The 12733-nt window shown below is 41.0% G+C and overlaps 1 protein-coding gene across 12 annotated transcripts in view; it reads left to right on the top strand.

Moving 5' to 3' along the window:
• Positions 1-12733, top strand: part of KIF21A (kinesin family member 21A) — a 94998-nt gene that overhangs the window by 61195 nt on the left and 21070 nt on the right. For 8 of the 12 annotated variants that reach the window (XM_087722181.1, XM_087722180.1, XM_087722189.1 and 5 more), the window contains 8 exons: positions 1309-1416; positions 2076-2144; positions 2233-2432; positions 4379-4532; positions 4776-4973; positions 6007-6108; positions 7590-7755; positions 8241-8261. In XM_087722181.1, coding sequence (XP_087578307.1) covers positions 1309-1416; positions 2076-2144; positions 2233-2432; positions 4379-4532; positions 4776-4973; positions 6007-6108; positions 7590-7755; positions 8241-8261 — 1018 coding nt within the window. The remainder of the gene's footprint in view (positions 1-1308; positions 1417-2075; positions 2145-2232; positions 2433-4378; positions 4533-4775; positions 4974-6006; positions 6109-7589; positions 7756-8240; positions 8262-12733) is intronic. The other 4 variants (XM_087722182.1, XM_087722190.1, XM_087722187.1 and 1 more) reach the window with 1 other exon arrangement.

The raw sequence follows: 12733 nt of genomic DNA, 5'->3' as shown, positions 1-12733 counted from the left end.
GTCCCAAAGGTGTTTTTTTTTTTTTTTCTTTTGAAGATGTTTCACTTCTCGTCCAAGAAGCTTCTTTGGCTCTGACAGGATAGTGGGGAATGGAAGGATTTATATTCCTTGCAGACAGCTGGTCATTTGCATCCTTTTAGAAGGTCGTTCAAGCACTTGGAAATTTATCTGTGTCCTCAGGGTCACCTGAGTAGTGCAAATGGTTCCTGTGGTCTGCAATTTTTTTCTCTAGAAATCCATTTCCACTCCCACGCCATTCAAAGGGTGTTCATCCCAAATTGTATAATTAGTGGGTGTTCATCCAAAATTGTATGGCTATGCTTCAGCTATTACTGAAGAAGCTTCTTGGATGAGAAGCGAAATGTCTTCAAAAGAAAAAACCAAAATCCAGTTGCCTCCTGAAAAAGCACCTTTTGGAGTCCCCTTGTATATTTCTTCTTGAATGCAAATTTTACAGTGCTGATGCTATAGAGATTTGTTCTGACCCCCTCCTCCATCTAGTAACAAAAGCCGAGACAAGCTTAACTGGAATGTACTTTAATAGCAAGAAACCAAAACCTCGGTGGCTGAAAGCCAAGCATAAAAAACAGATAAGGACCTTGGCAGCAACTCAGACAAACCTTGGCAGCAATCCAGCCTGCCAAGTTAGTTACAAAAGTTCTCTTTAGTCAATGCGTTGACTTCTGCAAGAGGGGCGTGTGCACAACAATCTTTTTATAGTCTAGAGAGGAGCCTAATGACCACCAGCTGAGTGCAATTACCTCCGGTACCTGCGTAACTGTTCCTGACGCCTATTAGCTCTTCGATTCCGGGCATCCAGGAACAACTCACTGCTGGCTTCTGGATCACTCTCCCTTGTCTCCTCCCCACTGTTCCAAGGCTCAGGTGCCACCTGGTGGCCAACCAGTCTCCCTGCGCTCTGCTCAGAGTCGGAACCCTGTCCAGGGTCCCCCAGAGCCGACTCATAGGGCCCCTCGCTGTCAGAGTCTGGTGGCAGCTCCAACGGCTCCTGCAGGGCCACAACAGAGATCTTTGCTCTATTCCCTGTGTAAATCGCACAGTGATTCACCTACTTCAGTAAGTTACAATGTGATAAGCAGTGACTGAGCTGATTTCTGCTCAGTAATTTTTTGTCCTGCCTATTGTAATCCTCAGAAACTGCCCGGAGGTTATTATAAGCTGTCTAGCACCATAAATAATACGTAGTTGTTATTTACAGCAAAAAGATGTAATGCAAAGGATTTTCACTGTGTTTTGTGATGAGAAAAATTATATATTTTAAAGATGCTTAAATAACGTTTTATACAGGTTCGTTTGATGAAACAAATGAAAGAAGAACAAGAGAAAGCCAGGATGAATGAATCTAGGAGAAACAAAGAGATTGCACAGCTTAGAAAAGAACAGAGGAAACGAGAGGTGACTAATCAATTGGCAAAATATATCTATTGCATTCTCGTGAGATAAAAGTAAATATATTCAAAGTTTCAATTGAAATGGAGCAAGCCGTAGTATTAGGATTTAGTGTCACAGCTGTGGGGAATTTGGTTTACATCTTGAGAATAAGGAAGAAACTGGCTTGATTCTCTAAATAGGAGTTTTGTGGAATTGGGCCATGGTTTGGTTTCCCAAGATTTTTTTTCTTGGGATTATTATTTTTAAAAATTGTAAGTGATCTGGAATTGAAAGTGAGGGGGATAAACCATGTTTAGTGCAGATAGCACTGAATATAAATGTAAGGTAGACAAATGATCCCACCTGTTTTTATTTTTTAAAGTATAATTTTATTGAAAATTGTAAACACAAGAATTTTAAGACTAACACCAACTCAAACAGAGTGAAAAAGAAAAGAGAAAGAAGGGGGAAATGAAAACAGTTGAGAGGTAGCAAAGTTTTTGGATTATTTCCTTCTAATGATGCCATAGTGCTTCTCTGACCCCAAAAGACAGGAAAGGTGAGTTGTGAACCTTGGTTCCTCAGAAATTGCCCATCCTATCCCATATTGAAATATTTTCTATTGTGATTATAACATTGAAAGAATTGCACTTTTGGTTTATTATGATTGTTCTTCTTTACAGCATCAGCTAAAACTTCTGGAATCCCAAAAGAGGAATCAGGAAATTATTCTACGCCGCAGAACTGAAGAGGTACCAGATTATTTCAGTTCTGCCATTTATATGTAAATTATGATATATTATCTAGCTTTTAAGTCATTAAAATGGCTGTCTATTTTAGGTTACAGCTCTTCGTAGACAAGCCAAACCTATATCTGATAAAGTGTCCGGGAGAGTGAGTCGGAAGCTGAGTCTACCTGAGCACTCAAATCAGGAAGCTTCGTCCTCAGTAGACAGTGATGGATCAAAAGGGATCCCGCAACAGAAGATGAGAATACCAGTAGCAAGAGTCCAGGCATTGCCAGCAACCAATGGAACCAAGTAATGCTATGGAAATGCTATTTTGTGTATATTAAAATGAGTAAACACTCTGGTACTTTTGCCTGTCAGATGGACAGCACAATTTAATAAGAACATTCTTACTCTATGATGGGTTGGGCAATGCTTTAGAGACTAAAGCATTGGAGGTGGCGCAGTGGTTAGGGTGCAGTACTGCAGCCACTTCAGCTGACTGCTAGCTCTGCAGCTCGGCGGTTCAAATCTCACCGGCTCAGGGTTGACTCAGCCTTCCATCCTTCCGAGGTGGGTAAAATGAGGACCCAGATTGTTGGGGGCGATATGCCGACTTTGTAAACTGCTTAGAGAGGTCTGAAAGCCCTATGAAGCGGTATATAAGTCTAACTGCTATTGCTATTGCTATAACAGGGGTGTCAAACTCACGTCATGGCATTATCATGTGACATAACAGGACATTTTCCCCCTTCGCTAAACTGGGTATGGGCATGGCCAGTACGTGACACATCCGGCTCGCAGCCTGGGAGTTTGACACCCTGGACTATAAGATTACTCAGGCCTCTTTCTCAAGATAAATCCTCCGGATTTTTCTCTCTCCAATTCTAGGCCTCAGAAGCTTATTGATCCCAACAACAGAAATTGATATTGAGAAAAACATGAAGGTTTTTTTTTGTTTTTTTGGAAGGACAATCTGGAACGACCTGAGGATCCAAAGGACTCTCATTCCTCACCTTTCTCAGATACTTAAACCATGGGGATAAACTAGAACAGGGTAGATCTGTTAGATTATTCCATTTTCTTCCTAGTGTAGGCAGTTCTCAAGGGTTTATAGTGGAGGAGGCAGGAAGCTGCAAACAGAAATGGTTATTTCTCCAGCTTCATATTGTCTTCATTATCGACATCAGTTCTTCCGGATAACAGACAAGAGTTCTGTTTCTACTGGGAGAAACGTAAGATTGGGCCTTTGATCTTCTGCATGGAAAGCAGGTGTCCTTTATATTGTAAGAGCTTTCCATCTGCTAGAAATCATCCTCTGCAAAGTTTTTATTTTCTACACCTAGCTGGTTGATGCTTGTAAATAGCGGATGAATTAATAATAGAAGAGCAAGTGAAAACTAGCAATGATTGTTTGAGGAGACTTTTTATTCCAAGCTCCAGGCATTAGAAACCCCAACATTTATTGAGGTTTCATAATTTATTTTTACATATCTGTATAATTTACTGTACATGTAAATATAGACAAATATATATACCGTGTTTCCTTGAAAGTAAGATAGTGTCTTATTTTCTTTTGACCCCCAAAGAAGCGCTTGGCCTTATTTTCAGGGAGGTCATTATTTTTGAGGTGCAGGAGGTGGTGAGCATGGTCACCTCATGGCTGCTGCTGTGTTGCAATATTTTCAGGGAGGGCTTATTTTCAGGGGAGGGCTTATTTTAGTGCATGTGCTCAAAAGCCTGATTGGGCTTATTATCTGGGGAGGTCTTATTTTCAGGGAAACAGGGTAGCATTATTTTTCACAAATGTATCACATATCAGTTCTGACCATCTTTTACACACACTAAACTTGGCTGATTTCTTGCTTGTATATAAATGCGAATAGGAAAAACAATATCTTTTTAATTATTGAACATCTCCAGTTTTCATATATAAATGCAAATAAAATCTATTTTTTAAATTATTGAACATCTCCAGGTTTCATATCTGATGATAATACATTTCTGCTAGAGATATAATTCTGGAATGTTGGGAACTATTTGATTTAAACTTTTGTAAAACGAAATAGCTGTTGCAATGGTAGTGAGCACGTATCTCGAATTAATGTTTATATTTTTTGAAAATTAATACTACTTTCCTCCTTGCCAAAGGTTTAAATGTTAAAACTGGCGATTTCTCTTACTGCTACTGGCTCAAAATGTAACCCAACTGTTAACGCTATATCATTTAAACGTATACATTTCTGAATTGTTTATAGGAGCAAATATCAAAGGAAAGCAATGACTTCAAGAGTTTACACTTCCAAGAATGCAAGAATGAAATGGCAGTTACTTGAACGGAGATTAACAGAGATTATTATGCAGAAGATGACCATATCTAATATGGAAAGCGATATGAATAGATTATTGAAGGTACAGAATTTTGCAGACAAGTTTCCTTTTTTTTGCATTGTCCCCCTAGTAATATAAATATAAATGTGATGCAAACTCTAAAGATTTTAAAGATGAACCACTTTTGCATTCTAGATGCTGCATGTTTCTTTCTTTCTCACAAAAAATATAGTGAACATATTTAATGTACTTTCTTTTTCACCATAAAATATTGGATTGGCTGCATTTCCCAGCTGATACATTCTGTACACTTTTGAATTTTAGCAACGTGAAGAACTTACCAAAAGGAAAGAAAAGGTTTCCAGGAGAAGGGAGAGAATAATCAAAGAGGGTATCCCAGATACTGATAAAACCATCCATAATATCAATGAAGAGATGGAGTCGCTAATGGCCAATATAGATTACATCAACGATAGTATTTCTGACTGCCAAGCAAATATCATGCAAATGGAAGAAGCTAAGGTAAGCCAATACCACCTATTTTTAAAAAGTATTAAGTTTCAATAGATACTGTAATATCTTTTTGATCCTTTCACTTCCTGTGAAATTAACTTTATGTAGGGCTGATTTTTAAAATATTTTAAGCTGCTACCTCATGTAAAATATAGGGATTATGTGATGACTAAACAGAACAATCTGGATTGGTAGAGATCATTTAAGGTGTTGGTATTGATCTTTACAATATTAAAGTTTAATAGAAATTCTGATCTCAATTTTGGATTGTAAATTGAGGACTACCTGGATTTTATTAAAACAGGTATAGTTTTTCCTGATTGTAATTTATGCTGGTTTATGACTGAAATTAAAAATGATTTGATTTATATTTCACATATAGATAGAACTATGATTTTAGTTGCATTGGTAACATTTTTGTATCTTTCCTTGAAAACATTTCTTGCTTACAAGAGCAATTTTGCTTCATTAGATATTAAACTTCAATATACATATTTATAATATATTGTGAATATTCTCATATCTTGTCCATAAGTATACATAATTGCTTGTGTTGGAATTACAACTACTCCTTTGATTAATACAACTTCAACTTTATTGTCTCTGACAATTTTTATTAATAAAATAAAATTCCAATTTCAAAAGTGTCTAATTTAGGTCTCTATATTGCATATAGGGACAGGGTGGCTCAGTGGCTAAGACACTGAGCTTGTCTACAGAAGGCTGGCAGTTCAAATCCCTAGCGCCGTGTAATGGCGTGAGCTCCCATTACTAGTCCCAGCTTCTGCCAACCCAGCAGTTTGAAAGCATGTAAAAATGCAAGTAGAAAAATAGGGACCACCTTTGGTGGGAAGGTAACAGTGTTCTGTGTGCCTTTAGCATTTAGTTATGCCACTCACATGACCACGGAGACGTCTTTGGACAGTGCTGGCTCTTTGGCTTTGAAATGGAGATGAGCCCTGCCCCCTAGAGTGGAAATGACTAGCACATACATTGTATTGCCTGTGGATTAATTTCTGACTATTTTCTGTTTTTGGTACAGGAGGAAGGAGACACTTTAGATGTTACAGCTGTTATTAACGCCTGTACTCTGACTGAAGCTCGTTATTTACTTGACCATTTCCTTACTATGGGCATTAATAAGGTAATTAACAGTGAAGAGTGAATTTTTCTGGAATTAATGATAGTGAAACTATTGTTTGACTACGAGGCAGTGGATATACTTATTTCACATTCAGTATTCAGTGATTATTTTACTGGCTTTTAGGTGGGGCTCCCATAGCTACCATGTTTCCCTGAAAATACGACAGGGTCTTATTTTCTTTTGCACCACGAAATATGGCCTTGGGCTTATTATCAGGGAGGGCTTATTGTTTTGGGGTTGCTGGGCAGCTGTTCCGTTGTGAGCGGACTCCCGAAGAGCCGGGCACAGCCTCAGAGGCGAGGCAACCATGAGGTAACCACGCTCACGAGCAGCCGCCCGACAAATCCCCTCTTTAGCCAGGCAAAGCGCCGTTCACTGACCTAGGGGGTATCACTAAGGCGCCAAGCCACGTGGCTCTCTGCCCGCTCCCCAGCTCCCGTGGCTTGGCACATTTGGGACACCCCCTAGGTCAGTGCATGGAGCTCTGCCCGGCTGGAGAGGGGGGTTGCGCGAGCACCTGTTCCGTCCCCAGCTCTCCCAGGGCATTGCCACCACTGCCCGCCACCGCCACATTCTGAGCATAACTTCCAAACTCCAAAACTCCGCTGCCGAGTCTTCCAGCATCGGCCGCTCTAGGAGTGGTCTCCAGCAGCTGGCCCACCATAGAGAGCACAGGAACTGCTGCGGGAACTGGGGAGCGGGCAGAACGCCACGTGGCTTGGCGCCTTAGTGATACCCCCTAGATCAGTGCATGTGCTCTGCCCGGCTGGAGAGGGGATTTGCTGGGCGGCTGCTCGTGAGCATGGTCACCTCATGGCTGCTTCGCCCCTGAGGCTGTGCCCGGCTGTTTGGGAGCCTGCTCGCAAGAGAGCAGCCACCTGGCAACTCCCCTCTCCCGCCAGGCAGAACACCACTCCCCAACCTAGCCATATCCTGAAGGTGGCAAGCAACATGAGCGCCTTCCCCCCTCTCCCGGCTCCCGCGGCTTGGCGCCTTTGGGATACCGCTAGGTCGGTGAGCAGTGTTCTGCCTGGCCGGGAAAGGGGTGGTTGTCCATGGGGTTTATTTTCGGGGGTGGGCTTATATTTTTGCCCACGCGAAAAATGTGACAAGGCATTAATTTCAGGACAGGTCATATTTTCGTGGAAACACGGTAACAAAATACATTCATTTGCCATGGTGGCACAGTGGTTAAAATGCAGTACTGTAGGCTAATTCTGCTGACTGCCAGCAGTTCAATTCTGAATGGCTCAATCTTGACTCAGCCTTCCATCCTTCCGAGATCAGTAAAATGAGAACCCAGATTGTTGGGGACAATATGCTGACTCTGTAAACCGCTCAGAGAGGGCTGTGAAAGCATTAAGAAGCGATATACTGTATAAGTCTTAAGTGCTATTGCTATTTGTTATGTAAAGTAGCTGCCCCTATTGAGGCTTTTCAAAAAGAAGTAGAATAAGGCAGTTTTTAAAAATCTTCACTAGGGTCTCCAAGCAGCTCAAAAAGAGGCGCAGATCAAAGTTCTTGAAGGACGCCTTAAGCAAACGGAAATCACCACTACTACCCAAAACCAACTCTTATTTCACATGTTGAAAGAGAAAGCAGAATTAAATCCTGAACTAGATGCTTTACTGGGCCACGCATTACAAGGTAACTTGAATGTTCTACAAAACGTAATTATATTGCCTGCTGGATTATGAAGCATGGTGTATGGAATGTCTTTTCCTTAGTGTTTTACGAATAGATGCTGTACTTAAATTATACGATAAAATATGACTCAAAGTTAGTGCATGTTAAAGGGGTTTGGTTCTTATTGCAAATAATCTGTTCTTCACCAAGGAAATATTGGGGGGGGGGGTGAAATCTAGTTAATTGGTCTTAGAGCATGAATTCAATTACCAAGTAATTTTATCCACAGAGTTAAATTGAACTTAGCTTAAAATAAAATTCTCAGCATTTAAATTTAGTTCTAGAAAAGCTAGTTTTGTGTCATCTATGGCATCTATTCTGATAGCTCCGGTAGTCTTAATCCATTTATAATGCAATGTAGGGCACTTTGATTTGCCATTCTGCTAATTTATGGGTTTTGATTGGCGTGTTGATTTTTGTTTCCTCCTTACTGTTGTTTTACACAGACCTAGATAGCATACCATTGGGTAAGTATGTGTAGCTCTTTCTGTCCTGCATAGCTGCATGAGATACTAATAATTATATGTGTACACTAACTGGCACATCATCGAGTGTGAATGTCCATAAAGTTTGCATGTACTAGCTGGGAAGTGTACATTGGTGTCATGATGTCATCACGCAGCAAATTATAATTTATTTGTTTCCCCCTTGCTTCCCTCTTGCAGACACCCATGCAGATAATGCTTATTGTTATACGCTTACGGAGTTGTTTTTATTTAGAAGTTTCTTTTTGTTACCAAAAATTACTAGTTGGATGATAACCGAAAGAGGCATGAACGCAACCATTGTGAATGTACTTAAAAGCTTATGTTTATGTTCATTTGGATGCTGTAGCTACTAGGCTGTTCCTGATACAGCTGTGTTCTTACTATAATATGTGTAACAATTTTTTTTTAGTTAAAAACATAATTTTAACACATTTTAGTAGCTCCTTTTTCTTCTTTATGGTGAACTGAATGTTTAACTTGAAACGTTTTGTTACAAATATGATGGCTATTTCAATGCACATTGCGTAGATAAGCAGAGTCAGTGGTAGTACATGCCATTTTGTTAATGTGCCAAGAATGAATTTGAATTGAAATGAGAGACTTTATTATATGTGTGGCAGTGGTGGGATTCAATTTTTTTTTACTGCCAGTTCTGTGGGCGTGGCTTGGTGGGCATGGCAGGGGAAGGTTATTGCAAAATCCCCATTCCCTCCCGATCAGCTGGGACTCGGGAGGCAGAGAATAGATGGGGCTGTGGCCAGTCAGAGGTGGTATTTACCGTTTCTCTGAACTACTCAATATTTCAGCTACCGGTTCTCCAGAACTGGTCAGAATCTGCTGAATACCACCTCTGATGTGTGGTGTCAGTACATATAAGTGTTGCGTCTGGCCGGCACAGCCGCAGCCTAGCCAGAGAAGATCTGATTGGCTCTGGCATGGCTGCCGGCTGGCGGGAGAAAAGCTGTCGCCCGATTGGCTCCCCACCTGGCAGCCATCAGTATAAATAGCTGTCAGGCGGGTGCTGTCCTTCTGCGCGCGTTCTGAAGTTCAGTTGCTGTTGTCGTTCAACAAAGGACTGGTTAAAATGTTACGTCCGCGTCTGCCTACTTAAAACTGGCGACGAGGAGCTGTTGCCCAGTTACTAGTTTGCTATAACTGAATTGTACTAGCTGTTATATTATATAGAGAGCCAACTTGGTGTAGTATTTAAAGCAGGAATTAGAAACCAGGAGACCATGAGTTCTAATCCCACCTTAGACACCAAGCCACTCGGGTGATCTTGGGTCAGTTACACTCTCTCAGTCCTAGGAAGGAAGGATTTCTGAAATCTTGCCAAGAAAACTACAGGGAGTCATCAGGAGTCAAGACTGGCATGAAGGCAAAAACAAAATTTCCTTCCCCCCGATGAGGAAGATACGTGTCTTCCTCAATCTCAAGCCCTCTACCAGAGGCCTGGGAGTTTGAAGATTCCTGCAGTAGAATAGTACCTTAACTGTTCCAACTATTGCACTCTTCTGGAGAGCTCTGTTGTTCCTGGGATCTATTGGTGCCACTTTCCCAGCTTAGGGATCACAGTTCCAAGTTCTCCTACCACCATTGGGACCCCCTTGGCTTTTACTTTCCAGTTCTTCTCTGGTTCCTCCTTCAGGTCTTGTTACTCCTCCAGCTTCTCATACTCCTCCTTCCTGATGTTGCTGAGTGGGCAGTGCTACATCTATCATTACCACTGTCTTTTAGTCCTTGTTTACTACCACAGTGTCTGGTTGATTGGCCAGTACCTGCCTGTCTGTCCGGATCTGGAAGTCCCACAGGATCCCGTTCTTCTCCACTACCTTCTGTGGAATCTTCCAGCTAGACTTGGGAGGGTTTAGTCCATATTCTATGCGGTTGCTCCTTTACACGATGCCAGCAACATGGTTATGCCATTCAGTGACTGCTGATTCTTGCTTGCATCTTACACCCTGCCACTGTATGATGTGTTGGACTGTCTCGGATATCTCTCTGCAGAGTCTGCACCTTGGGTCCTATCTAGACTCCTGCTTCTATGGATCTGGGGTTTAATGGCACAATGCTGTCCTTTAGTACAGCCCTTTCCAACCACTTAGGATTTCCCAGTCTGCCACCTCAATGTATCTCTTGATGGTACATCCCACGCAAGGTTTTGTCCTTCGTGAAATTTCCTCTGTTTGATCTCTTCTCCTGTTTGCTGCGCCCTGTGGAATCAGCTTATATTTGGGTGCCCCCCCTCTCCCTCCCCCCTCTCTCCCCCATCAATTTTCCTACCTTGACTTAAAGTTTCAAATGTGAAATGTTTCATATAAATGCCATTTTATGGACTTTCAAGCTATTTTCATGGAAGATATGACACATTCATAATCACCAATATTTAGCACTGTTTCACATGAATAAATGGACATAACAGTGGCTTTTCCTTCCAGGCCCATCTTTTCCAGTTAAAAAAGAGTATTGTTTAGCAGACTTCATATGGGTAGACCACATCTGCTTATACTGCTTGCTTCCATGTGTTCCATAAAATTCCATTTGCCATTTTATACATGCCATTTTTATACAATATGAAAAATATATAGTTAGATTCCATTCCCATTTTATACATGTGTACAGTGTAGATAGGTAAAACTTTATACGGATTTAACATTCTGCTTTAATGAACAGACCTTCCCCTCATTAGTCTGTTAAATCATTAGTTTGTATAATTTTTGATCCCTAAAATTATTCACATGATCAAATTGGATTTCAAAGTCCTCTCCACAGCCTTCATTTACTTCCCTCGGGGAGCTAAAGCAGACAATTTATATACAACTAGCATTCCCTTCAGATATATACTTTGGAAGCCAATATCCAAGATCAACTTATAGATAAATGTATAGCTCTTTTCCTGATTTTCTTTCCTTCATTACAAAACTATACTGTTTATAATACTGTTATTATATACCGTTTATATTGTTCTTACACAACAATATCTTTAGATAGGTCTATGCGGTTGAGAATGAAGCATTCTGGCAAATTATATTTCACCCCAAATTATGTCTTTGTCCTTTTTGGTTAAATTAAATAGTCTGTTTGCTAACTCTCAAGCAGAATTGAAGGTGGCACGATTTCACTTGATTCATTGGCATAACTTTGGAAGTTTACTTTTGATTTTGGAATAGGTAATTTCTAAACTACAGGAAGCCTCCTTCAAAACAGGCTATTCCAACTGTGAAATAGAGGTGTCATTTTTTTTTTTTTTTACTCATTTTATTGAGATTTATAGGCCGCCCTTCTCCCTGAGGGGACTCAGGGCGGCTTACAATCACAAGGGGAGGGGGTGCAGTACCAAGAGACAAACAATAGTGAACAAAATAAAATGGTAAACCACAACATGCATTCAACAGTCAACACTCGGGCGGGTAAATTGGAAACCTATCCCCAGGCCTGCTGGGAGAGCCAGATCTTGAGGGCTGTGCGGAAGGTCTGGATGGTGGTGAGGGTACGAATCTCAATGGGGAGCTCATTCCACAGGGTTGGAGCTGCAACAGAAAAGGCTCTCCTCCGTGTAGTCGCCAGTCGACATTGACTGGCGGATGGAATTCGGAGGAGGCCCAGCCTGTGCGATCTAATCGGTCGGAGGGAGGTGATCGGCAGAAGGCGGTCTCTCAAATATCCAGATCCACTACCATGGAGTGCTTTAAAGGTGGTCATCAATACCCTGAAGCGCACCCGGAGACCAACAGGTAGCCAGTGCAGCTCGCGGAGGATGGGTGTAATGTGGGCGAACCGCGGTGCGCCCACTATCACTCGCGCGTCAGATGGGGTTTTTGTCCTCCCTTTTGGTATTTTGATCTCAAATTGTTTTTTAATCTCTGTTTGACATCTACTTAGAGTTTTGAACAACTACTACTGTTAATGTTTTTAAAGTTTTCTTTTGGTCCTTGATTCACATAGTGATCTTCAGAAAGGTTTTTACCCAGCTTCAGCTGGCACTAGATGAAAATAAATGTTGGATGACAGAAATTACTGTTTCAGTATCTTGAAATGGTTTCCTTCCAGCTACTAATGTTCTTGTGAATATTAATGTTGAATTTTATGTCCTGCAATAAAACGGAAGCCCTATTTGGCATTCGTTCCACGGAGCTCTCAAGCAAGTGTTTCTCTTAAGCAAATTGTTATAGCCACAATTTTATGAGTTTATGTTTTATTAATGCAAATGAGAATAATTATTCTAAGCAGTAAGTATATGGTAGAGTAAGTGCTGGGACGCTATGCCACTGTTATGTGCGATCTCCACTTTCTTGATGGTGTCTTTACAATTTTCTTCTGCATATGGATGATAGACAGTGATAAAATATAAGCTATTCCCTACTGATTCAGAAAACTTTAAAAAGTGAGTTAAATATAAGGGCTTCTGTTTATGGGTGTTATGGGAAACTGGGTCAGTTCAATTAAATGTT

The sequence above is a fragment of the Thamnophis sirtalis genome, unplaced genomic scaffold (genome assembly GCF_051295495.1).
Source record: "Thamnophis sirtalis isolate CommonGarterSnake01/CBP01778 unplaced genomic scaffold, rThaSir2_p1.2 scaffold_9, whole genome shotgun sequence".
Lineage (NCBI taxonomy): Eukaryota > Metazoa > Chordata > Lepidosauria > Squamata > Natricidae > Thamnophis > Thamnophis sirtalis.
Note: the sequence above shows the minus strand (reverse complement) of the source record. Positions and strands in the feature narration are given on the sequence as shown.